Consider the following 27593-nt stretch of genomic DNA (forward strand, 5'->3'; position numbering starts at 1 on the left):
AGTTGTTGAACAGTCCACCATTCATTTGGAACAAAGGAAAGTCTGAAGGAAATGCTATTCTAGCAAAGGAAAGAGAATAATAAAGTAAATTGAACACTTTAATCTAAATCATTTGGAGATTGGTGTAAACTAATAGTGTCAGAAGCACCGTGGCCTAACGGAAAAAGCACCAGCCTGGAAGCCTGAAAGATCTGGGTTGTAAACCTGGCTCTGACATGCCTGTTGTGTGGGCTTGGGCATGTCACTTAACTTCTCTGTGCCTCAGTTACCACATTTGTAAAATGGCATTAAGATTGTAAGCCCCATGTGGGACAGGGACTGTGTCCAACCTGAGTAGCCTGAATCTACCCCAGGGCTTAGTACTGTGCCTGGCACATAGTAAGCACTTAACAAATATCATAAAAAAAGAGATAAAGGTATTTAATGCTTCACCTTTCTTTGCTTTTTCTGTCCTGCATTCATTTCAAAAAACATATTTATTTGTCCATGTACAATATAGAGAGAAAAGCTGTAAAGTGTTTAAAGGACATATGACTCAATTTAGGCTATGTCCTTTGAGAGCCTCATTTGGAATAGGATATTCCAGAGATTAGGAATTTTTAAGATGAAGATTCTTTGGCTGTCCAGCAACTTGTGTATAATTATACTGTTCCTACCTCCTTACACTCTAGGAATGAAAATTACACAAAAGAGATGGGTATATTCTTTTAATTATAAAGATACTTGTTAGAAAATAGGATTTTCTTTGTTAAATAAACTGGTTGCTTGAGTTGACACTGTTACAGAAATCAATGAAGAAATGCACTTGGATAAGAGAAAAATCAATCAACAGAAACAGTGAGTGAACAAACAAACAGGTATTTAGATCTAGATACAGAATTTTGTTTGTGTTTAACATTGTAATGTAAGGGCTTATGTGCCAGTGATTTCTGATTATTGATTTCAATGCACAATAAAAGAGGGAAGGGGTTAACATAAACGGTTGTTGAATGCTACTGTTGCTTCAAAACCTTGCCTTATAAAAGTCCCCAACCTAAAGCAGGTAATACACATAAGTAGATGTGTGTTATTATTTTTTTTTCCCTTTCTCCTACTAGACATTTTCAGTTAAACTGATCTAGACTTGGCCTAGGCACTTTCTCAAGGCTGAAGCAGCTGCTCTCCCAACTCAGCAATGCAAGGTAAGAAATGGTGCCTGATGCTTTCTTCCCATCACTGAAATTCTCTGTCCCTGCTTCTATGCTAAATCAAGGGTGCTAAGCCAGGCAGGCAAACAAGTAGAGGGAATGACAGCTGGCACAAGAGACAAATTGCTGGAGCATAAGAGCAATGAGGGAACAGCAGGTGGGAATCATTTAGGTGAGTAATGAGGAGATAGAACACAGGTGTCAAGACCAAAAAAAAAAGTGCCAAGGTGAAAAACAAAAGAAGAGCAAGGAAAGCTGATTATGGCTTGAAGGTTAAGAGAGGTGAGGGGCAAAAACAAGAGGAGAAGGGAGTTGGAGACAAACAATGAGGTGAGAAGAGGACAAGGAGAGGAATACCAGGGGCATAGATACAAAAAAATAAGAAAAATTAAAGTTAGAAAAGACCTAGACAGAGTGTAGTTTATGTTTGAAGGAATATAAATAGAAATGAGACTGGTCAGGAAATGATAGGTGTCCATTTAAGAAGAGCTAATTCATTAGGATAAGAGAATGGAAATCATGTGAAAGACAGAAAAAATGGAGGAAATTGTTGGCGGTAAACAACAGATGGAATAGTAGATATTCAATTTGAGAAATCTTTCCAGGCCCAAACCCCTTTTTATAGGACTGCACCCAATCTCTCTCACATTAAATATTTTGGGTTTTAGGCAGTTTAGCTCTTACCCCCAACAAGCCACTTTCAGTTTTCAACCACTGGTATTTACTGACCACTTACTATGTGAGCACTGTACTAAGTACTTGGGCGAGTACAGTACAGAAGAGTTGGTAGACAGATTCCCTGCCCACAACAAGCTTAGAGTCTAGAGGAGGATTTCTTCTAAATCACTGTTTCACTTTAAACCCTATGCAGTCTTGGCCTTCCTAGGTAGACCATACTGAGGTGTGAATGGTAGCTTCAAACCTCCCCAGGTTCTTCAGATTCAAATATTGTCTAGATGAATGGCCAACTCAAAATGGCATTTTCTCCCTTAAATTCACCTGTTTTACCATCCTATCCCATGAAGGCGACAGGATAGGCAAGGTAATAGTTGATAGGCAAAAATAATCATTTCCACTTCCCCATCAAACATCTGGTTTGGTACAGCAAAAGCTGGTGTTTCTCCCCTTAATCTCAGTTATTTCTCTCCAGAGAAATTTTCTACTTACAAATACTAATGCTTTCTAGTACAGTCAGCACACCCGGATGCTCCAAACCATTTGATGATGATTATGTCTGGAGAATGAAAAAACTCCATGATGAACTGATGTAAAACAGCACAACAAAGAGCTTCTATTTGACCTTTCAACCTGCTTGCTGCAGGTCACACTAACACAGCTGAAACTGAATCAGCAATGCCTAAAGAGAAAGAAGTCATGAAAAGTTTTGGTTCATTCATTCACTCATTCAATTGCATTTATTGAGTGCTTACTTGTGTGCAAAGCCCTGTACTAAGCACTTGGGAGAGTACAATATAACAAACACACGCATTCGCTGCCTACAGTGAGCTTACAGTCTAGGGGTGGGGGCAGGGTAGACACTAATATAAATAAGTTACAGATATGGTGATAACCATAAGAACAAAGCTACTTAACATAAATGCTTAGCTGAAGTGACTTTCACGATCAAATGTGTCCGTCCATCAAATTTGCCTTCAGAAACAGAGTTATTAAGCCAATTTTAAAATCAATTTTCTCTTTTATTCATAGCAAAGACCAGGGCTGTGGAGACTTGTCCCTCTCCCTCTCTCCCCCTTCCTACCAAATTATAAAACCAATATGTCAGAACAGCTAAGAACTGAGATTAGACTCCTGACCTATGCTAGCTGATTTGAGGTGGAGGGCTGGTTGTAATGAGGTTTTGTGGATCTTTACACCTCTACAAGGCTACAGAAACCTTGGGAAAGGGGCCATCAAACAGGCTCATTTTAGAATAATTGTTTCCTTTAAGGCTGAGGGCATCTCATAAATTATTAAGTAACTTTAGATGGAAAAATTCTTATGAGAATCAGGTTTCTAGAAGGTCTCAATGCACTCAGAGTTCAGCCCTACATCCCATTTAGGTGGAATTTGGTGTCAATTGAAATTAGTTTCAGTCCTGAATCTATCAGGGTATTTACTGAGCACTCACTGTTTGCTGAGCATTGTACTAAGAGCTTGGGAAGGCACAATACAGCTGAAGGAAAATAAAATTCCACATCCAGATGCAAACAATTCTCTTTTACTGATATTATTATTCTTGTATTTGTGAAGTGCTTTACTGTTTCAGGACATTGCCCTACAGGGAGTTTAAGAATCTCACAGCTGAGGTGGGACACAGAATGAGCCTTCCATATATACTGTGCGAGCTGCAGCCATGTCTGCTGGTTTTACATAGGAGAGGCCTGGTTTAAGGAGCGGTCCATTGTCTTTGTGATCTTTTTGATGTACTTTTAATTCTTGATAAAAACACATTTTTTAATACATCTTATTCGCTACTTCCACAGCAATCTATTTATGAAATATAGCTGAGTGTTTCAAACTATATGATTTTCTAAATCATTACATTCATTTAAAGTGCCTGCCCTGAAACATAGGTCCAGTTTTCACTAGTAAATGATGTAGATAACTGAAGTGAAACAAATCATCCAGGTAATTTATCATTATTCTGACGATTCAAGCCCCTAAAATCCTTTTACCTGAAATAAAAAATAAAAGCAACCAAAGGTTCTCATGGCTTCAATTTATCCATGTAATATGCTTGTCCAACCCTGAACTATCTTTCAAATTTTAGAAGGACTTGGGAACTTGGGACTTTTTTTCTAATCCAAGCTGTCCCACCTGTCTGCTGTGTGACCTCAGGCAAGTCATTTAACTTCTCTGTGCCTAAAGTATCTCATCTGTAAAATGGGGATTAAGACAGTGATCCTCATGTGGGAGAAGGACTGTGATTAACTTGTATCTACCCCAACTCCTAGAACACATAGTACAAAGTAAGTATTTAACAAATGCCGTAAAAAAGGACTTACCACAAATATTGGCACCCATTTTAACATGGGCGTAACCATTTACTCCCCATGAAGAGCCCCAAGAGTTTCGTACAATCCAGTATGGAATGCTACCTGCAGATAAAGAAGACCTCCATCAACTGTGTAGTCAGAGAAAAGGAGGTTGGAATTCTGAAAAATCAGTCAAACTACATGACACTTATGGTAAACATGTATTCCTGAGAAATATATTCACTGTTACAGTTATAAAGACTTAGAATCAATACAGTTGGCAATGTAGCAGGTGAAATGCTAGAATAAACTAGACTTTATACGATATACTTATATAATACTTAATAGTCGAGCCTATATAAGACAAGCAGTCTTTGGAGAGAGAAATTTGCCTTTGAAAATAATTTAGTCACGTTTCTTCAGGGAGTAAACCTAATTCCAAGTACTCACCAAGTTCCAGAGAATGTATAAGGAATCCTAGAGTTATGTCAGTCAGCCTATCCACCTAGCTAATTTAAAACATTCTGGGCCTCTACACCCCTTTGCCTTATTACTGATCCTGGAAACCTCAAAGCATCCAACACACTGAAAATCCAGTGAGAGAGTGAGCCCAGGGTTGTCAATTATCTTTGACAGCTGATTCCCAATAATGTGGATTCTTAGGCCAATCAGAAAACATACAGAGCAAAGCTACTGGCTCCATGTGATCAACCTAGTGTTTCTGAGCCTTAAAATGTGGAAATGGAACAAACAGTCCTGGTTATCAGGTTTCCTTTTGTTAATTTAAAAAATGAGGTTGCTAATGTTTGCACTGATAGGAAAGATTTGGGCTATATTAACTTTCATTTTATACTTTTCAAACAGCTGTTTAGTTTTCCTTGTATGAACTGATTTAGGGGATGCATACAAAGAAGGTAGAACACTAGGAAGGGATAAACAAATTGATGCCTGAAAATAAAAAAAAGACCCGATTCTCAATCTAGTACATTGCAGAGAGTTCTACAGGCTATCAGGAATCATCACCAACAACTTTATCATTGCTGTACACAGACCACTGATCGTTGCCCTCTACCTTGAAATCCTTATCAGACTTGCGTTTTACTGACATGGTTCTCCTTCTACCACTCTGATGGCTCCTTCTCAATTTTGTTCACTGGTTCCTTTTCTGCTTCTCATCCTCTTAATGTGGGCACTCTGCAAGGCACTTTTCTGGGTACTCTCTCCTCTTCTCACTGTACACTTGCTCTCTCAGGGAGCTCATCCACTCATCAAGCATTTAGTACAGTGCTCTGCACGCAGTAGGCACTCAATAAATAGGATTGAATGAATGAATGACTATGTTTTCAGCTACCATTCCTATGCAGATGACTTCCAAATCTTTGTAGCCCTGACTTCTCATTTAACCTGCAATCCTGTATCACCTCATGCCTCCAGGACAGCTCCACTTGGACGTTCCACCAGCACTTCAAACAGTCTGGTTAAAATAGAGCTACTCATCTTTACCTCTATATCCACTTCTCCTCTTAACTTTTCCATCCCAATCATTAACACCACTCATCCTCTCTGTCCCTGAAGCCCACACTCTTGGTGTCATCCTTGACTCCTCACTCTTCAACTTTTCAACTGTCAAATTCTGTCAATTCTTCCTACACAACATCCCCCTGATCTGTCTCTTCCTCGCCACAAAAATGGCTACCACCCTACTCCAAGCTCTTGCCCTATAACAGTTAGACTTCTGCATCTACATCTTCATTGGTTTTAACACCGCCATCCTCTCCCCATAAAAATCAATACTGCACACTGCTGCACGAATCTTTTCCTTCATGGATCACTTGGTAAATATCTCTCAACTCCTCAAAACTTGCAAATGGCTTCCTGTAACCCCTGGCCATGTGAGACAGGGACTGTCTGGCCTGAATGTTTTGCCCCCATCCCAGCATTTATCATAGTGCTTAGCATATCACAAATACTCCAATTATTATCAAGCAATATCTCCTCTTAATTGGCTTCCAAGCTCTCCACCAACTCATCTCACCCTACATGCATCATATTTATTGCATGCTTACTGTGTGCAGAACATTGTACCCAGCAGTTGGGAGAATACAATATATCTGAATTAGTAGACATGTACCCACAATGAGTTTAAAGTCTACTCCTTAACTTGCTCATTTTGTTACCAAACTAACCTTCAAACTGTATGTCAGTTCCATCTCTCTCTCCTCTGTCCACTTGCTCATGCTGTTCCTCTGGTTTGGAACCCACTCCCTCCCAAATCTGAAAGTACAGAGCTCTCCACAGTTTCAAAGCCCTCTGAAATCTCACCTCTTCCAATAAGTCTTTCCTGATTAATTTCTAGTTCCCAAGTAGTATAAACTCATCAGTTATCTCTAACAGTTGGGTACTTATCTATACCCATCCCTAGGCTTATGTATGTTTATTCTATTGTACATGCAATTATTTATTTGGATTTTTCTATTTAAATATTTTTATATCTGCCTTCTCCATTACAGATAAGCTCCTTGAGGGTAGGGAAGTGTCACCTCTAGGTTTGTACTTCCCCAGTGCTTAGTACAGTGCACTGTGCCCAGCGGATATTCAGTCAATGCTATTCCTATTACCATATAATAATAATAATAATAATGGTATTTAAGCACTTACTATGTGCCAAGCACTGTTCTAAGCCTTGGGGCAGATACAGGGTAATCAGGTTGTCCCACGTGGGGCTCACACTTTTAATACCCATTTTACAGATGAAGTAATGGAGGCCCAGATAAGTTAAGTGACTTGCCCAAGGTCACACAGCAGGCAAGTGAAAGAGCTGGGATTAGAACCCACATCCTCTGACTCCCAAGCCCATGCTCTTGCCACTAAGTCACGCTGCTTTTCAGGTAAAGAAGGTGAAACCTAACATTTACCTTACTAAGAAGCAGGGAAAGGCTAAATGAGGATTTCTAGAAAGTAGTATTTCCCATGTTCTCACAAATGGAAGCCGTTGAAGAAGCAGAGTAAAAGCCAGGAAACAACCCTGTGAATCTTTCAAATAACATACCTGATTTATCATAGCCAGTGATGAGAACTGCATGATTTGCTTCTCCACTGGAGCAGTGATGCTGTATAATGCCTCCTAGGTAATCTTGCCAACTCACAGCATCCACTATCACTGCCAAAGGACCAAAAGAAAGAAGCACTTTAGCCATTTCATCTTCCTGGCCACTATAAAAAAAAAAAGGAGAAATGCTTTGTAATATGATTACAGAATTTTAAAAGTCCCACAATTCAATCAATGGTTTTTATTGAGTACTTAATGAATGCAAAGCACCAAAGTGCTTGGGAGAGTAAAATACAATAGAGTCAGTAGACATGTTTTCTGTCCACAGGGAACTCACAGTCTAGAGGGGAGACAGACTGCATCTCATTCACGTAAAAAGTAAGGATCATGGAGGGACAGATACACAGCCAAGAATATTGGTAGGTGGGGAGAGGAAATGGGTGGTAATTATAGCACTAAGAAACAGTGAAGAAAATTGACAAAAATGGCATATTTATTAATTATTCAAAGATCTAAACTGTACTATACTAGTACTTATATAGGACAGCAAAATGAAATATTCAAAAGTTGATCCCTGCTTTTCTGGGGTTTACAAACAAAAGAGATCCAGTACAGAGGCATCTTTGGCCTTTGTTGATCCTGGGAGTGTTCTGACAAAACACTGGATGGGGTGGACAACTGGAAGTCATCCCTCCAGAGCCCTAGCCACTAAGGGACTAATTTATACTGGGCTGATTCTGCCCCTGCTCTGAGGTCAGTTTGCTCCACCTTTGAGGCACTAAGGTGGCCAGAGTGGCAGCAGGTGCAACTCATGAAGCAACAGTTGAAGAAGGGGAAAATACATGGTGCCTGCGATTGTCTCCTAGGAGTCAGAAGGTCATGGGTTCTAATCTTCATTCAGACTCTTGTCTGCTTTGTGACCTTGTGCAAGTCACATCACTTCTCTGTGTCTCAGTTACCTCATCTGTAAAATGGGAATTGAGATTGTGAACCCCACATGGGACAGATACTGTGTCTATCTTGATTTGCTCGTATCCACCCCAGCACTTAGGACAGTGCCTGGCACATAGTAAGCGCTTAACAAATACCATCATCATTATCATCTCCCTTCCAGACCACAATAATAATAATAATAATAATGGCATTTGTTAAGCGCTTACTATGTGCAAAGCACTGTTCTAAGCGCTGGGGGGATACAAGGTGATCAGATTGTCGCAGGTGGGGCTCACAGTCATCATCCCCATTTTACAGATGAGGTAACTGAGGCTCCAAGAAGTTAAATGACTTGCCCAAGGTCACACAGCAGACATGTGGCAGAGCCGGAATTCGAACCCATGACCTCTGAGTCCAAAGCCCGTGCTCTTTTCACTGAGCCACGCGGCTTCTCTACCTACAATACCTGAGGTCCTTGTGGGCAGGGTACATGTCTACCAACACCGTTGTACTGTACTCTCCCAAGCACTTGGTACAGTGCTCTGCACACAGTTAGTGTTAAATCAATATGATTGATCGAGGTCAGGGAGTGGAGGGAAAGCAAAATTAGACCAAACTCTATACTGTTCTACAATTGCCATTGTAGTTTATTACTAAAATTAAATCATGCAAGGAAATTAGGAGCAATTCTGGCCAACTTGAGAAGCAGCAGGGCCTAATGGAAAGAGCATGGGCCTGGGAATCAGAGGACCTGGGTTCTAATCCCACTCCGCTAATTGCTTGCTGTGTGACCTTGGGCAAGTTACCCAACTTCTCTGTGCCTCCGTTCTCCTGTTCTCCCTCCTACTTAGAATGTGAGCCCCATGCACGACAACTGTGTCCAACCCAATTAACTTGTACCTACCCCAGCGCTTAGAACAGTGCTTGACACATAGTAGGTGCTTATCAAGCACCAAAAAGGCCCTAAATTTCTGTCATGAATAAATTACACGTACCTGTTATGTAACCATTCAAAACGTTCAATTAGCTTCAGTCATATTTATTGAGCGCTTACTGTGTGCACCACACTTTACTAAGCACTTGGGAGAATAAGATACAGCAATAAACAGACACTTCCCTGCCCACAATGAGCTTTTACACTCTTCAAAAATCTGAGCCACAAATTCACCCTGATCTACTTGATGGTTTGGCTAGAAAAAGGTTGGAAACTGGAGATTGGTTTCTTGAATTACTGAAATGAAATTGCGACCTTGGCTTTTTTTTACTAACTTACTTTTCTTCTTGAAGTGATCTGGTCTTAACCAGGGATAATCGTTTAAAAAATTATTTTGAAATGATCATTTAAAAAATAATCAGCAAAAGAACTGCTGACTGGAATATCTTGGGGAAGTAGGATTCTGCTACTACATTTCCAGCTTATTTGCCAAAATGCAAACATTTATAATTCCTTAAAGAGCAACAGAGACAGGGAAATGTTTGCATATGTTAAAACCATAATTTTATGAAGACTGAATACCAATTAAGTGCAAGTTGAAAATCACGATAAAAAAAGAAAAATACAGGAATACAAATTGTAGTGCACTGTTAGAAAATGAACTTTGGTATTTGAAAACGAAACAAGTTTCTGCAAATTCTGGTCAATATCACTGTTTGTCAAAATCACATGAAGAATGTTTGTTCTGCAAAGAACTGCGAACAAATATGTCCTGGTCGTATACTTGGAAAAGTCTTTCCACATTCAATTTAAAGACCTGGGGTAAAATTTACAGAACAGAGGGTCTATTTCTCATCACACCCATTTAAGTCTTATTTTACAGGAAACATTGGTTGAGAGAGGACTTCTAAATGAACATGATTTTAATGACACAAGCTACACCTCTTCAGGAGAAGAAGATGGCAGTTGATACTAGAAAGCAGCATGGCTTTGTGGAAAAAGCATGGGTCTTAGAATCAGAGGACCTGGGATTTAATACTGGCTCGGCCACTTTTCTGCTGGGTGACCTTGGGCAAGTCCCTAAACTTCTCTATGCCTCAGTTACCTCATCTGTAAGATGGCAATTAAGATTGTGACCCCAATGTGGAATCCAACCCAATTATCCTATATCTACCCCAGAGTCTAGTACAGTGCCTGGTATATAGTAAGCACTTAAATTCAGTTTTTTAAAAAAGCAGCAGGCATCCTGAATTTCCAAAATGAAAACCTAGCTACACTAAATATTATCTCATTCTCAATACACCCCATCCCTCCAAATCATTCTTGTTATTGACATTATTTCATACGTTTTTATGTTGAATGTATATTTGTCTTCTCTACCCTTATCACACTTCCTCTGTGAAGTCTTACTTGATTAAATCCCAGCATCCCAAGTTGTATCAATCCAATACCACACCTGGCATTTTATATTTAAAACATCTTTCCTCTTAAATCTCTCCTCTACCTAGCTTTCCCATCATAGTTGATGTCAACATCATCCTTTTTTAATTGCTGAAGCCCATAACTGTGGCATTATCCTTGACTCCTCCTTCTTTCAAACCTCATATTAACATCTATCGCCAAATCCTGTCAGGTTTTCCTCCACAATATTTCCAGAATCTAATACAAATAATAATAATTATGGTATTTGTTAAGTGCTTACTATGTGCCGAGCACTGTTCTAAGCACTGGGGTAGATACAAGGTAATCAGTTTGTCCCATGTGGGGCTCATGGTCTTAAGCCCCATTTTACAGATGAGGGAACTGAGGCACAGAGAAGTTAAGTGACTTGCCAAGGTCACACAGCAGACAAGTGGAGGAGCTGAGATTTGAACCCATGTCCTCTGACTCCCAAGCCTGTGCTCTTTCTTCTAAGTCATGCTGTGATCTGCCCTTCTTTCCCATCTAAACAACCATTATGTTGTGTTATGTTCAGGAGGCTTGGCTACTCTTAGCCTCCTCTCCGCTCTCCTTCCCTCTAGTCTCACCCCTATCCAGTCCATTCTTCACTCTGCTGCCTGGATCATTTATCTAAATGCCACACTTCACATTTACCCACTGCTTGCTCAGAAACTTCAAATGGTTATAAATCCCTATCTGCATTGAACAGAAACTCCTGACCACTGGTTAAGGCACTCAATCAGCAATTTCCCTCATACTTACCTTTTTTAAAAATGGTATTTGTCATTTTAAATGGTATTTCCATGGAACCTACCCCCTAACATCCATCGTTGAGCCACCTGGGCTATGTAAGGTACCTCTAAATTGACTTTGGCTCAGGCCCAAAAGAGCTTTTTCCATAAAGATTTCAGTTCCCTTGGCCTTGCTTCAGGCCTGATCCAAACCCCTATCATACCAAAGGAAGATATCCAACTGGAATGAATTACACCCATGTCTACCATCAAAAGCAGAGCTATGCTATGGGAACCTGGAAACTAATGTCACCAGTACTACTGCTTTAAAACTACTAGCACTGCAATTACTACCCACCTAATTCAAACTTTTGACAATATTTTGTTTTTCAAGTGATGTGCTGGGAACTCCTCATTTCTCAAGAGGGTGGTCTGTTTTGTAAAGAAAAGACAGCTGGCTGTTAGAATTCTGCTCGGGCCAGTTCAAACCCAGTAATTTTGTCAAAATTTGTGTCCAGCTAACCTTACCCCAAATTTTAAAAAAGAGCCAGACAAATGACCATTTTCCTGCTAAGTGGCCTTGCCTGCACACGTTAGAAAATGAAATATAGAATCCAATCAATGTAAGTAAATATTCTACCACCTGACCTACATTTCTCTGGTGTGATCCCAAACCCTCCCTCTTGTTCCAGAGTCATTGAGTTCCCTTTCCAGGACCCTCTGAATTTGGCTGTCACTGCTAAGCCACAGAACATGGTGCCAGGACCTAAGAGGTAGGCTTGGCCCTGAAAATCAAAATACCAGACACAAAGGCATATGGTATAAAACAGGATGACTTGCTACCTACTACAAGACTGTGAACGCTAAACAGGGTCTCTGTACTGCTGGCCGATGGTCAGATGTTCAGTTTGCATCCTTGCTTAGAAATTAAAAGTAGCAGCTACATGTGCCACGTTTATATAAAAATGCAGGCACTGACTGAATTAAAAAAAAACTATTTTGGAGTAGGGAGAGATTTCACATCCCAAGAGGCACTGCAGTGCTGCCATTTTGAAAAAAAAATCTGGAACTCTAAATGACACACGTAGGTGGCTTGGGGAAGACTGCTCCAGCTCAGTCCAAACCAGAATGGATTTGGCTTGGTGTCAGAGTGACTTAGCCCTACAGATCAAGAACCCCAGGAAATGAAAGTATCCATTGTTTGACCCAAGCCTGTGCATGGTCGTCTTCTTGTGTGCACGGTGCTCTCTCGTGTCCAGAAATTGCCATAGTCTTTTCTCTACTGTTGGATCTGGGGAATATCCATTAGGATTGCAAGAACAGTTCTCTGCTAGCCACGAGGGCCTCACTGACTGTATCTTATAAATCCTGCCCAAGATCAATCTAAATGATGGCGATGGAGTGATTTGTCCAGAGAAAACAGCCTTCCAGTTCCACTCTTCTGTCTTTATGCTTTGCTACTGGCTTTGAGGGTAATGAGGTACACACTGAGATAAAGGAGCTATTAGATAAAGGACATCGCTGCAAGGGATCATTTTTGCTCTCGATATTTGTTAATGCTGGGGAATACCAAATGAAAGTACCATGGGGGGGGGGGGGGGGGGGGGGAGTGAGTTTTGTCATTTGTAAATGGACTAGATAAGACCTTAGCAGAAATCTGATGAAAATGTTTCATCTGACATTGAGTTTGTGTTTTAATGTGAATGATAAAGCTTTCGCTACCCATTTGGGCTGAATGTTATTAGGAAATAGACAGATGTCTGTCCCACGATAGCTGGTTTGGATAGAGCACAATGAGGTGTCAGAAAAAACCAGTCTATGAGTGTGTGTCAGTGTCAGAATGAGTACTATGGGGTGAGTTTTCCACAAAGGAGGTTTTGCAAGACTATTTTAGTATTCTACTATTTAGTAGAAGCAGCGTGGCTCAGTGGAAGGAGCCCAGGCTTGGGAGTCAGAGGTCATGGGTTCGAATCCCGGCTCTGCTGCTTGTCAGCTGTGACCTTGGGCAAGTCACTTAAATTCTCTGAGCCTCAGTTACCTCATCTGTAAAATGGGGATTAAGACTGTGAGCCCCACGTGGGACAACTTGATCACCTTGTATCCTCCCCCTAGCGCTTAGAACAGTGCTCTGCACGTAGTAAGCGCGTAACAAATGCCATCATTATTATTATTATTATTATTATTCATTTATTCATTCATTCACATTTACTGAGTGCAAAGCACTACACTAAGCACTTGGGAGAGTACGCCATAGCAGTAAACAGACACTATTTCACTTGATCCAGGTCTGCTAGCCCTATCTTTCTGTGGCATTTGTACAATGACTGTTTTTACTTCTTGTATTAACTCCTATTAATTTAAAGGAGCATCTACTAAATGAGAAAATAAAGAAAAGCACCTATAGAAAGAATTTTTTTGCCCAAAGAAAGACCATCAAGAATCGGTAACCTTCACAAGCGGCAGTAAAAGGTTTATATTCTTCATTTCATGTCTGATTATATTTACTTGATATATTTCAAATTTTTTCCCTACACTTCCCTGACCACCAATTTTCAAATCATTTACTGAACCTCACTACTCAAACCGCTAAATGAAAAATATTTAATATGCCTCAATGTCATGCCCTCAATGCTCAATAAATATTTGATGTGATGTTAGTTCAAATCAGTTTAAAATCAGCTCATTTAATAAATTGAGTGGCTGCAATAAAAAGTTCTTACCTTTGGATGGTCGATAGACCGAAGACAATTATAGTCTCTAAATAGGGGGAACAGCATAATTAACAGAAAAGTCAATAACAAGTTACCTGAAGTCATATGCAGAATAACCTTTGATTGAAATCCCATAGTGTGAGCCAGAGAAATAATGGCACATTCCAGTCTGAGCTTTAAAAGAGTATTCTGAATCTTTCACCAGTTTTACTTGCGTCTTGAAGAAAAAGAAGACAATCACTGTTGATGTACAGTCTAAGTGGGTTTTGACTCATTTGACACATTTTTCTCCCTGATGAACTGCCGCATTGGAAAGAAGCTGCATTGGGCTGTTGGTGTCAGTGGGTGAATCCAGTGGTCCAAATGCACCTCTGGGTTGGCAGGGGGAAAAACAAAGCTAATGTGTTGCGCTTCCTTGACAAACTGCCTATCCTTCCGTCCATCCTGATAACTGGGAACAATTGTCTGCAAGAGAATCGATCTCACTGGGTGGCAAAAGCAGACCTGCTTCTACCCTTTATGGCTGAGTTATGGAAGTCTACTATGGGTCTTAAAGAGTAGGGAAGTTGGCCACAATCAAAGGGTCTCCTTGTATTATTTAATGGCTGTATCATATAGAATGTACCATGGAGAAAAATACATCTACTAAATTTATTTCTCCCGTAATGCATACTTCCAATGTATAAAACACTGTTGGTAATGTTCTCCAACCACTTGTGTCTGTTGAGGGCAGGGATCACGTCTACCAACTCTAATGAACTACACCCTCTCAAGTGCTTATTATCGTGCTCTCTACACAGGAAGTGCTCAATAAATACCACCGATTGACCGATTGATTGGATAGAATGATATGCTGTTAGAGGAGACGATCGTACAGGTTGGTCAAGATGTGCATACTGCAACATGAGTTTTCCTTAATACCATGGTTCTTCCCAGGTATAAGCCCTGCATTATCAGAGAATGTTAACTGACTGCGGACTCATAGTGGGAGTACTCAAATAATGTAAATCAAAACACGTAAGAGGAGAAAATAAGGAAAAATAAAAATGCTGAAAAAGCCACCTTATTTAGCCAGTTCAGAGCGTTGATAGTAGAGCCTCCATTGCAACCGTAATTGTTGTATGAACAGTCAATCACCTGTTGTACACTAAGCTCTTCGAGTGGCTTCCCTTGGATGGCATAGGCAGATTCTATTTCACCTACAATGCTGAAGGCCCAACATCCTCCACACTGAAATTTACAATAATGTGATTTATTATCAAATGATTCACCTTTTGTACATTCTGAGGGAAAGGTTCCCTTACATCAGTATTACAAGGCATCCCCACTGCACTGAAGCAGTTCTCACAGCCATCAGGTTCTCTGAGAAAGACAAAGGGGAATGGACCAGGAAAACCCACATGCAATAGGATGCTTGCAAGGAAGTAGGAGAGGAGGAAGAGGGAGGGGAAGAACTGAAAGGTGTGAGCAGAAAGTTAACACTGGAGGGGAATGTGTTATTGGACAAGGAAAAGCAGATTGGATGAGAGGGATTTTTTTTTTAGTCCTTGATATCTGAATTTTCATTAAGATTATTTAATAAAGGTTATTTACTAAAGACTTACATTGTGCAGAACACTGTATTAAGCATTAAGCATTATACAATTTCTATTTTTGTATCAAAACCCAGTTAAGTGCTGAACCTCTGTGTCTGGATTTGGTAGGAAGTACAGGTGGCTTCTGGATGCTAGGGGAACGCATTGGCTGGGAAGTTGAGGGAGTGGAATGGGGCTAACGGTCTTCCGAGATTCCCGCTGCCAGCCTCGGGAGAAAGGATGGTTGGTTGGACCCCAGACGATCCCACTGATGTTCAGGGGTGATTACCTGAGAGGCAGAGTGTGATGATAGTAGTAGGGCAGAGAGTTGGGATTTGCTGTGAAGAGTCTCTATCCTTACATGTAATCAACATGTCAGAGTATAGTGTCCACACATTGGTATTTTTTGTCACACTTGCAAACATGAAAAGGATCTTATCATCAATAGCATTATTTATAAACATGAAGGACACAAATACGCACACAAATAGTTTAAGAAAATGATTGGAATCAAAAAATAATCTCAAATTAGAAATATGGGCATAAGTCTTTCCTCTAGGAAGAAAAGGCATGGGGTTGGGAGTCAGAAGTGGCATGTTGATGACACTCCACTGAGTTAACCAGAATGTGAGGTCAGTTTAAAAACTGAAGTTTCTGGTACTTCAGACTTTTGAAGAGTCAAATGTCCGCAAACTCTTTTTGAACCTATGATGTAAGGAACACAGGTATTTTCAGTCTTGCCTGGGTGAATCAGTAAACAACAAAATTCTGACCGCTTTAAGAAAAAGCATCCAAGACTTACCGCCTCCTGGTTCCTGACTTGTGTTACAACATGCTTGTCCCTCCAGTCAAATCTTATAGGCAAAGGCATTGGCTTTATAGATGTCTCCTGAGACTCTGAGTATCTGGGAAGTTTGGAAGTTTTGCTTCTTAAATAAATAGCTGAACACAAACACATATAATGAGAATAAAACTATTTTTTTTCCCCATCAGAAGGGCTTCTCAGGCAAACTCCCCTTGCTAGTATTGACTCCATAAATCCTCTCTGTACCCTGCTGGTAAAGAGTTATGGGCAGGGACCGTTTCTACCAACTCTGTTATACTGTACTCTCCCAAACACTTAGTATAATCCTCTGCATACTAAGCACTCAAAAAAAAACACATTGATTAATTGATTGAAAAGGTAGGGAGCTTGCTTTTATCATAAAGAGGGAACAGGTGTTGAGAAAGGTGAGGTGATTCATGTATGATTGGTTTATGGGTACAGCTGTGCATAAGTATGTTTTAAGAATTAAAGGGGGAATTACACATGGAATTTATAATTACATTCATACATTGAATCTACTGAACAGTCCTTACACTCAAACCAAACCTGTCCCAGTCCTCTTTATTTGCTAATACGCTGAAGGTAAAAAACAGTTTTCCTAGTACACTCTTCTCCTTCAGTGTGAGGGGTAACTTGCGAAATCTTGAATTTAGAAAAATTCATTCTGTCGTCCTCATCCACTCCAACATCATACATATGTCCAAATGTACTCGCTGTGGGCAGGGAATGTGTCTGTTTACTGTTGTACTTTCCCAATCGCTAAGTACAGTGTTCTGCATACAGTAAGTGTTCAATAAATATGACTGAATAACTGAAAGAATGAACATGTTCCAACAGAACCCAAGCAGCCTGAAGTTCCCTAGTCCCTAGTAGCGTTCTAGCCAAAATGCAGGTTGAAAAAATATGTTGTGGCATACCTGAATTTATCAAAATATACAGCCAGAACCTAGAAGATGATGGCCTAAGTGGACACTGCTCTGCACACAGTAAGCACTCAATAAATATGATTGAATGATTAACAAAATCACTCAATGATTGCCCCTAATTTGGAATACAATATTTCACCCCCTTATCAACGAAATACTAGTTAAGGGACTAGGGGCACATTTTAGTCCTATGAACTTTTAATTCCCATCATTACAGCTTTCTAGCAATTCATTCTTTCTGTCCTCTCACTAATAATAACATTATTTGTTAAGCGCTTACTACGTGCCAAGCACTGTTCTAAGCACTGGGGTAGGCACAAGGAAACCAGATTGTCCCACGTGGGGCTCACAGACTTAATCCCCATTTTACAGATGAGGGAACTGAGGCACAGAGAAGTGAAGGGATTTACCCAAAGTCACTCAGCTGGTAAGTGGTGGGATTAGAACCCACATCCTTTGACTCTCAAGCCCATGTTCTTGTCACTAACCCACACTGCATCTATTTGGGAGTTACGGGATTTGGCAGCCAAACTGCTTCAACCTAAAATGGACACACCAGCACAGACCCTCGTCTACTATCGTCCACGTCCTGCCTCTGGCTTAGAATACCATTTCCTTCTGTGTCTCCCTGACTTGCTCCCTTTATCCATCTCACTTCCCAGCCCCACAGCACTTATGTACTGTGAATAAAGGGAACGGGAGAGTAATTGTCTGTTGGGAATGAAGAGGGAGGGCCCCACCTTCAGATCCACAGCAATTGTGTACATAGCTGTAATTTATTTCAATGTCTCTCCTCTAGACTGTAAATTCCTCGTGGACAGGGAACATGCCCACTAGCTCTTTGGTACCATACTCTCCCAAGAGCTTAGGACAGTGCTCTACAAAAGGTAAGCGCTCAAAAAAAACATTGCTTAATTGACTGAGCTGTAATTTTAAAAACTGACAACTGAACACTTGTAGTCAATGTTATCCATGGTATCTGGGAAAGCAACCTGGCCTAGCGGAAAGGGCTCAGGGCTGGGAGTGCGGAAAACTGAGCTCTCGTCTTGGCTCTGCCATTTGCCTACTGTTTGGCCTTGGGCAAGTTAATTAAGGTCTCTGTACTCTAATTCCCTTACATGTAAAATGGAGATTAAATATCTGCTCTCTCTCTCCCTTAGGACAGGGACTGTGTTTGACCTAATTATCTTGTATCCACCCCTGTTCTTAGTACAGTGCCTGGCACATAGTAAGTGCTTAACAATTAACACAATTATTATTATTATTATTATCTGGCCCAGTGCTTAGTACAGTGCTGGACACATAATGAGTACTTATTTGATACCACAATTAATTCTTGATCTAAGGAACGATACAATAACAATAGAAAACCAGTCATATCAGGCTTTACCTTTAAATTCTTCAGGAAAAAGATGTGAAAATTGATTTGTTCCATAAGACGCAGTGGTGTTGTCGTGTAATGATAATGAATTCAGGCGGATATGTCTTCTAAGACTTTCCTAAAAACACAAAAAAAACATATTCATATAATTAACTGCTGCATTTACATACTTTTAAGACAATTGGCTTTCAAACATCCATCCTATCCATTTGGAAAATAAATTTCCGACTTATAAGGCCTAATTCATTAGCCCCATCATCAGTTCTTGTTGAGAGCCCAACGGGCACAAGGCCTTCATCTATGTGCTTGGGAAAAAAGTCAATGACTGAGGGTTAAAAACGAGAGAAGCAGTGTGGCCTAGTGGAAACAGCACAGGCCTGGGGATCAGGAGACCTGAGTGTTAATAATAATAATGATGGCATTTATTAAGCACTTACTACATGCAAAGCACTGGGGAGGTTACAAGGTGATCAGGTTGCCCCATGTGGGGCTCACAATCTTAATCCCCATTTTACAGATGAGGTAACTGAGGCCCAGAGAAGTGAAGTGACTTGCCCAAAGTCACACAGCTGACAAGTGGCGGAGCAAGGATTTGAACCCATGACCTCTGACTCCAAAGCCCGTGCTCTTTCCACTGAGCCACGCTGCTTCTCTAATCCTAACTCCACCACTTGCCTGCTATGTAACCTCGTGCAAGTCACTTAACTGCCCTGTTCTTCAGTTTTCTCACCTGTAAAATGGAGATAAAAACCTGTTCTCTCTCCCCCTTAGAGCATCAGCTCCATGAGGGACAGGGACAGTGTCTGACCTAATTATTTTGTATATACTCCAGTGCTTAGTACAGTCCTTAGTGCATAGTAATTTTTGTTTGTTTGTTTTGGTATTTGTTAAGTGCTTACTATGTGCCAGGTAATGTACTAAGCGTAGGGTAGAGATTAGGGTAGATATTCAGGTTAGGCACAGTCCCAATTCCACATAGGGCTCACAGTCTTAATCCCCATTTTACAGATGAGGTAACTGAGGCACAGGGAAGTGAAGTGACTTGCCCAAGGTCACACAGCAGACAAGTGGCAGGGCTGGCTTTAGAACCCAGGTCCTTCTGACTCCCAGGCTTGTGCTCTAGCCACTAGACAGTGCTGCTTCTCTGAAATGTAAATGCCAAACAATTACCACACTTATTATTAGAAAAGATAGGCAAAGTGTATAAATGTGTAAGAGATTCTGTCTCAAAGACACTCATACTCACGAATGCAGTCTTGCTGATGGCTGGAACCTAAGGAAAGCATTTACAACTTCCTTGCTTTTCCATACGTATTTACACATATGTGGGGTCACACTATAATATGGAGACTGGAGGACTGTGGTGTTGTCAACAATGATGGGAAAGTCATACGGAGGAAATGGTTTGGTTGGGAAGATGGGGTGTTAGTTCTTGATATTTTTCAAACAAGGGCAGATGTCGTACTGCAGTTTCCTAGAAGAACCTCCTTTAAGCATGCATAATCAGGATAAGAAAAGAATAACTGTTGCTGCCACTACCCAAGCTAGACAGAACAACTTATCTGGATCACATACCACCATCACTAGTCTCAAAGCAATTCTGTTGGCTGCAAAAAGAATACAATTTCACGAACGTAAAGAAGCAATAATTTCCTTCTTAGCCACACCACATAAATGATGATGATGATATACAATAGTATTAATAATTGTATTTTTTGTAAGTGCTTATTATGTGCCAATCACTGTACTAAGTGCTGGGGTAGATACAAGATCACCAGGTGTCACAAGGGGCTCACAGTATAAATAGGAGGGAGAATAGGAATTGAATCCCCAGTTTGTCAGTCAGTCAATTGTATTTATTGAGTGCTCACTGTATGCAGAGCACTGTACTAAGCGCTTGGGAGAATACAATGCAACAATAAACTGACATAATCCTTGCACACTACGAGTTTATGGTCTACATTTTGCAGGTGAGGGAACTGAGGCACAGAGAAGTACAGTGATTTGCCCAAGGTCACACAGCAGAGAAGTGGCAGAGCCAGGATTAGAACCTAGGTACTCTGACTCATAGGCCCAGGATCTTTCCACTAGGCCACACTGCTTCAAAATCATAAGAATGATCAATTCCTTGCACATAATTTATGGGAGTGGGATTGAGCATTTAACTTGTATCTGAAATGGTCCTGATTTCCCCTGCTCTACTACCCCTTGTAAAGGAAAACTCACCCACAGGGGCCAAATAAAATGTTTAGGCTTTTTTCATAGAAATTATCCACCTATGTATGCATCCAAACCATGTTAAGTGTTGTACAGACTCTTGTTTCCATTATGTTACTAACATTACTATAGGTTTTGACAGGGGTCAGAGTGTTCTTACAACTCTGTGAGAGTTTCTTGGCTGTGAAAACAGGATCAGTTGTCCAGAGTTATTACTAGAGTGTGAGAGAACTAAAATAATGAGAAGCCTGAAAAAAGGTGTTTCTGGCAAGGTTAAATGTCATACTGGTAAATGGCTCTTGCACTGATTTGCAGACTGACCTTTGAGCGTTCTCATGCTACTAATATACTTTTAATTTAAATGGAAACCAAATCACTTTGAATTCTCTCAAAGGTTTTTAAGATGGAAAGGTAACATGGGTTAATGGACACGAGACTCGGCATCCAGTCCTGCCTCTGCCACTGACCTGCTACATGACGAACAAGTCACTCAATCACTCTGGGCCTCTTTTCTCAACTCTTCTCTCCCCCAACAGATATTCATTCATTCAATCATATTTATTGAGCGCTTGCTGTGTGCACAGCACTGTACTGAGGACACAAAAGATAGGTGGTGGGAAAAAACGTTTGGAGAAAAAAAATGCCATAAAAATTCAATGTACAGTTAGTTCTATCAGGAGGAAGATTTTCACTGCATGTTTTGGATAGAATGCAAACATAGAAGGAACATTCTTCTGACAATGTTTGTCGCCTGGACCAAATGTGATGAGGTGTCAGAAGTAACAGCTAAGTGCATGTAAGAGGAGTCTGACATGGCTTAGGGTGGAGAGGGGGAGGGAGTATTAAAAAATGAAATTTCCTTAACATCGGGCTCATTAAGAATGCAACTCCTGTGTCACAGGAGACCTTACTGCATTCTAAATCAATGCCATCGGTAAAAAGCCTTACTGTTCAGTGATAAAACTGCAATGCCTGAAGTGTGTTCATTAATTTGTTCATTCAGGCATATTTATTGAGCGCTTGCAGCATGCAGAGCACTGTACTCAGTGCTTAGGAGAGTACAATATAGCAATGATTGACCATGGGCAGACTGGCCATACAACCTATTTAATCAGGGAAGTCCAGGACTCTCAGGCCGGGAACTCCTCCCTTCACATTCCCCTTCACATGTGACAGTCCACCTTCAAAAGCATCCTAAAATCACATCTCCATCAAGAGGCCTTCCTTCATTCCCACTATCCACACTCTTTTCATTGTCATCTCAGAGAAACAGCACTGTACTCTATTACTTCTCCTAACTATAATTTATTTTAATGTGTCTCCCCCTGTAGACTGTAAGCTCTTTTGTGCTGGGACTGCATCTACCAACTCTACTGTATTGTACTTTTCCAAGAGCTTAGGATAGTGCTCTGCACACAGTAAGAGCTCAATAAATACCGATGATTGATTTAATAATTGAATGAATGATTTACTTTAATACACTGGCCAGGTTAGAATTGGAAATCCCAGGTAAACTTGAACTAACCCTCAGCAGCTCCTACTCAATCTAAATGTTTGGACTTCCATCTCCAGATTGCAGCATGCTCAGTACACAGTCAGTTTGATCCACAGTATTCTGGGATTTTCTATGACAAACACCCAAAAACTGGGGGACGCTAATCTTCCACTTCTCCCTAACTTACTACATTCATAGCTGCCAAGAGGAACAATGTGAGAAGATTAGGAATGGAACTCTGTTCTAGTTTTTAATTAAAACAAAAGACCTATCCATGAGGGGCTGAAATTGGCTAGCACAGGTGAAGATAACCTTCCCTCATCCCTTTCTCCCTCCAAATTATTTCCATCTCTTATTCTAAGCCTCTTCCTCCTTTCTTTCCCTTCCCATTTTTCCCCCTCCCTTTCTTTCCCAAGGACTTGATTAGACAGTTTCCTGGGTGTCCTCGTGCATAATAGAATGTCAGAAAATAAGAGCTGGAGGGCCATTTTTTATGGTATTTATTAAATGCTTACTATGTGTTGAACACTGTTCTAAACACTGGGGTAGGTACAAATTACCTACCAGCATGGCTCAGTGGAAAGAGCACGGGCTTTGGAGTCACAGCTCATGGGTTCAAATCCCGGCTCCGCCAATTGCCAGCTGTGTGACTTTGGGCAAGTCATTTAACTTCTCTGGGCCTCAGCTACCTCATTTGTAAAATGGGGATTAAGACTATGAGCCCCCCATGGGACAACCTGATCACCGTGTAACCTCCCCAGTGCTTAGAACAGTGCTTCGCACATAGTAAGCACTTAATAAATGCTATTATTATATTATTATTATTATTATTATTATTAAGTTGGACGCAGTCCCTATCCCAAATAGGGTTCACAGTCTAAGCAGCAGGGGGAATAGAATAGACATCCACATTTTACTGTTGAGGAACTTGAGAAACAGAGAAGTTAAGAGACTTGCTCAAGGTCGTACAGCAAGCAACTGGCAGAGCTGGGATTAAAGAACCCAGATCCTTCTGCCTTTCAGGCCTGTGCTCTCTCCACTAGGCCTGGCTGCTTCTCCAATTGGAATCACTAGTGCTTAGTAGCCATCGCAGATGGTGGGGTGATATATCAGTACTGCCCCTTTAACTAACACTAAAGTATAAAGCACAGGAAGTAGGGGCAGGTGTGCTGATGGCTGCACCAAATTTACACGGACTGAAGCTCTCACGAAGGTAGGGCTCTGACTTTTCTTTACAAAGCTTTTAAGATACAGAGAGCATTCTTATCTGTGGAATCTTTCTTGCAACTTTGGCCTTCTTCACTTCAGTTTTGTGGGTGACATTCACTCTTTGGCTTTCTTTAACAGGCTGGAAGTGGTTGGTATCCAATACTCTAGGCTTTTTTTTTTCTGTTGAAAGGAAATGTTAGTGGAAAATCCTGGGATTTGAAACACATATCTGCTGAATACTGAAAAACCCTTGGGGAATTAGAGAGAAAATAACTTTCCTACCCTAACTCATGGGCTGCGTTCTGGACCAGAATTTTTCAGGCCCAAGATATGCTTTCTCTTTAATTTTTTTTTATGGTATTAAATGCTACCACATATCTACCCCAGGCTCTATACTAAATACTGGGGTAGATACAAGCTAATCAAGTTAGACACAGTCCATGTTCCACTTGGGGCTCACAGCCTTAAGCACCATTTTACAGATAAGGTAACTGAAGCATAGAGAAGGTAAAGTGACTTGCTTAAGGTCACACAGGAGATAAATGGCAGAGTTGGGATTAGAACACAGGACCTTCTACCAGCCCTGTGCTCTGTCCACTAGACCACGCAGCTTCTCTAAGGGAAGTATACTGCTGCTTTTCTTGGTGTTTTGAAGCTGCTGGGACATCAAAAATACTGAAGGCCACAGCAATATATTAGGCTACATATTTCTGAAAGTTGTATTTGTTTCTGTTTGTATCATCCAGTATCTTGTTTTTTGAATTCTGTCCCTTGCCCATTATGTTTATGTGCCTGTCCTTGTAAGCTTCCATGAGGACAGGAATTGTCTTGCTCCTTTAATTCTCCAGAGTGCCTAGTATTCCATAAGAGGGTATGCAGTAACACTAGTGATAAACTCCCATTTGTTTGTTTTGTAACATGAGGTGTCCTTCAGGGAGGTCTGGAGTGTGACCTGGAAGAGTTAGGGATTGTTAGTTCTGCCATAATTTATATTAATGTCTGCCTTGCTCTCTAGACTGTAACCTTGTTGAGGGCATGAACAAGTCTTCCAACTCTGTTGTACTCTCCCAAGCACTTAGTACAGTGATCTACCATAGTAAGCTCTCAAATGATCAATAATAATGCCTGTTTCTGCTCCCAAGTACTTAATACAGTGTCTGCACAAAATACATGCTTAAATACCTCTGATCACCCTTACAAGAATGTTTGATGTAAGTTCATGTTAGGTGATTAGTGCTTTAAATTCTATGAAAGTGGGTAGAATGCATTTAAACTTTTCCTTTTCGTATAGTCCCTTTCTTTTCTAAAATATCATGCCATTCCTGAAATAACCATGGCTTTTACTGCCAGGGAGGTATTTTAGTAAGTACAGACATTTCAGTTGTACATGAGCCTTTTCCGGGGTAGGATCTCACAGCGAGAAGCAGTGTGGCTTAGTGGAAAGAGTATGCAATTGGGAGTCAGAGGTCGGGGTTCTAATCCCAGCTCAGCCACTAATCAACTGTGTGACTCTGGGCAAGTCAAGTTTCTGTGCCTCAGGTACCTCATCTGTAAAATGGGGATTAAGACTGTGAACCCCACTTAGGACAATCCGCTTACCTTGTATCTACCCCAGCACTTAGAACAGTGCTGGCACGTAGTAAGCACTTAACAAATACTATCATTATTATAGAAGAACTTGGGTGTCGATTCAGCTGAACCAGAGCCTTTTTTAGATGGGCCAAAACATTTTTTTGATGGAGGGAGGGGGCGGGGGTGAATGTAGCCCTTTAGGGAAACGGCTGTAGCTTCCCTTTAGTCTACCGAGTGCTTGGCAGAAGCAGCATTCCCGGGAGATGTAAATAATAATGATAATAATAATGACGATATTTGTTAAACACGTACCATGTGTCAAGCATTCATTCAATTCAATCGTATTTATTGAGCATTTACTGTGTGCAGAGCACTGTACTAAGCGCTTGGGAAGTATAAGCTGGCAATATACAGAGACGGTCCCTACCCAACAATGGGCTCACAGTCTAGAAGGGGGAGACAGACAACAAAACATGTAGACAGGTGTCAAAACCTTCAGAATAAATAGAATTATAGCTATTTGCACATCATTAACAATGTATAGAATAGTAAATATGTACAAGTAAAATAGAGTAATAAATCTGTACAAATATATACAAGTGCTGTGGGGAGGGGAAGGAGGTAGGGCAGTGGGAGGGAAGGGGAGGAGGAGAAGAAAAAGGGGGGCTCAGTCTGGGAAGGCCTCCTGGAGTAGAGCTTTGAAGGGAGGCAGAAAGCTAGTTCGGAAGATGTGTGGAGCAAGGGCATTCCAGTCCAGGGGAAGGACGTGGGCCGGGGGCGACGGCAGGACAGGCGAGAACGAGGTACAGTTCTGAGGTGGTGCGGGCTGGGCAGGAGAAGGAGAGAAGGAAGGTGAGGTAGGAGGGGGCGAGGTGATGGACAGCCTTGAAACCGCGAGTGAGGAGTTTTTGCTTGATTCATAGGTTGCCAGGCAATCACTGGAGATTTTTGAGGAGGGGAGTGACATGTCCAAAGCGTTTCTGTACAAAGATAATCCGGGCAGCAGAGTGATGTATATAGACTGAAGTGGGGAGAGACAGGAGGATGGGAGATCAGAAGGGTTCATGCCGCTGCCCAGATTGTCTTTGTCCAGAAACGCTCTGGGCATGTTACTCCCCTCCTCAAAAATCGCCAGTGGCTACCAATAAACCTACGCATCAGGCAAAAACTCCTCACCCTGGGCTTCAAGGCTGTCCATCACCTCGCTCCCTCCTACCTCACCTCCCTTCTCTCCTTCTCCAGCCCAGCCCGCACCCTCCGTTCCTCTGCTGCTAATCTCCTCACCGTGCCTCGTTCTCGCCTGTCCCGCCATCGAACCCCGGCCCATGTCATCCCCCTGGCCTGGAATGCCCTCCCTCCGCATATCCGCCAAGCTCGCTCTCTTCCTCCCTTCAAGGCCCTACTGAGAGCTCACCTCCTCCAGGAGGCCTTCCCAGACTGAGCCCCTTCCTTCCTCTCCCCTTCGTCCCCCTCTCCATCCCCCCCATCTTACCTCCTTCTCTCCCCCACAGCACCTGTATATGTATATATGTTGTAGATATTTATTACTCTATTTATTTATTTTACTTGTACATATCTATTCTATTTATTTTATTTTGTTAGTATGTTTGGTTTTGTCTCCCCCTTTTAGACTGTGAGCCCACTGCTGGGTAGGGACTGTCTCTATATGTTGCCAATTTGTACTTCCCAAGCGCTTAATACAGTGCTCTGCACACAGTAAGCACTCAATCAATACGATTGATGATGACGATGATGTGAGCCCACTGTTGGGTAGGGACTGTCCCTTTATGTTGCCAACTTGGACTTCCCAAGCGCTTAGTCCAGTGCTCTGCACACAGTAAGCGCTCAAAGCGCTTAGTCCAGTGCTCTGCACACAGTAAGCGCTCAATAAATACGATTGATGATGATGATCAATCAATCGTATTGAGCGCTTACTGTGTGCAGAGCACTGGACTAAGCGCTTGGGAAGTCCAAGTTGGCAACACACAGAGACAGTCCCTACCCAACAGTGGGCTCACAGTCTAAAAGGGGAGACAGGGAACAAAACCAAACATACTAACAAAATGATGACTGTCTCTCTATGCTGCCCACTTGTACTTCCCAAGCGCTTAGTACAGTGCTCTGCACACAGTAAGCGCTCAATAAATACGACTGATTGATTAGAACAGTGCTTCGCACATAGTAGGCGCTTAACAAATGTCATTATTATGATGATTCGATTATTATCCCGGCCCTCAGTACCCGGAAGGCCGCGGTGTGGTTGCTGGTCGGGGCGCGTTGGCTGGCGATGGTGGCGGGCCGGTCCTGGGTCCGGTGACGGCTGGGCCCGGTGCAGTTGGTTGAGGGCAGGCAGCAGCAGCAGCAAAGCAGCGGCCCCAACCGCCTCAGCCACCACAGCCCCGGCCAGGCCGCCGCCATCGGGCCTCAGCAGGC

General features: G+C 41.6%; 1 protein-coding gene across 3 annotated transcripts; it reads right to left on the bottom strand.

Moving 5' to 3' along the window:
- Positions 1–694: 694 nt before the first annotated feature.
- CTSO (cathepsin O) lies at positions 695–27593 on the bottom strand. 3 transcript variants are annotated; one of them, XM_038755141.1, is made up of 8 exons: positions 27402–27593; positions 18677–18785; positions 16337–16476; positions 15023–15190; positions 14056–14177; positions 7212–7375; positions 4193–4285; positions 695–2544 (listed from the first exon to the last, which is right to left on the bottom strand). In XM_038755141.1, the coding sequence occupies exons 1-8, from the start codon at positions 27576–27578 to the stop codon at positions 2510–2512; spliced, it is 1008 nt and encodes a 335-aa protein (XP_038611069.1). In that variant the 5' UTR covers positions 27579–27593; the 3' UTR covers positions 695–2509. The 3 variants fall into 3 exon arrangements, with proteins under 3 accessions (XP_038611069.1, XP_038611070.1, XP_038611071.1); XM_038755142.1 differs by lacking the exon at positions 15023–15190; XM_038755143.1 differs by lacking the exon at positions 695–2544 and having other exon boundaries at positions 4200–4285; positions 7212–7322.

Source organism: Tachyglossus aculeatus, chromosome 12 (genome assembly GCF_015852505.1).
Source record: "Tachyglossus aculeatus isolate mTacAcu1 chromosome 12, mTacAcu1.pri, whole genome shotgun sequence".
Lineage (NCBI taxonomy): Eukaryota > Metazoa > Chordata > Mammalia > Monotremata > Tachyglossidae > Tachyglossus > Tachyglossus aculeatus.

Coding starts and splice junctions, on each gene's coding strand:
- CTSO (XM_038755141.1), bottom strand. CDS start 27,578: ATGGCGGCGGCCTGGCCGGGGCTGTGGTGGCTGAGGCGGTTGGGGCCG. Junction 15,191..16,336: donor AAGTCAGGAACCAGGAGGCG/GTAAGTCTTGGA, acceptor TGTAAATTTCAG/TGTGGAGGATGTTGGGCCTT. Junction 4,286..7,211: donor CACTGGCTATGATAAATCAG/GTATGTTATTTG, acceptor CTTTATCTGCAG/GTAGCATTCCATACTGGATT.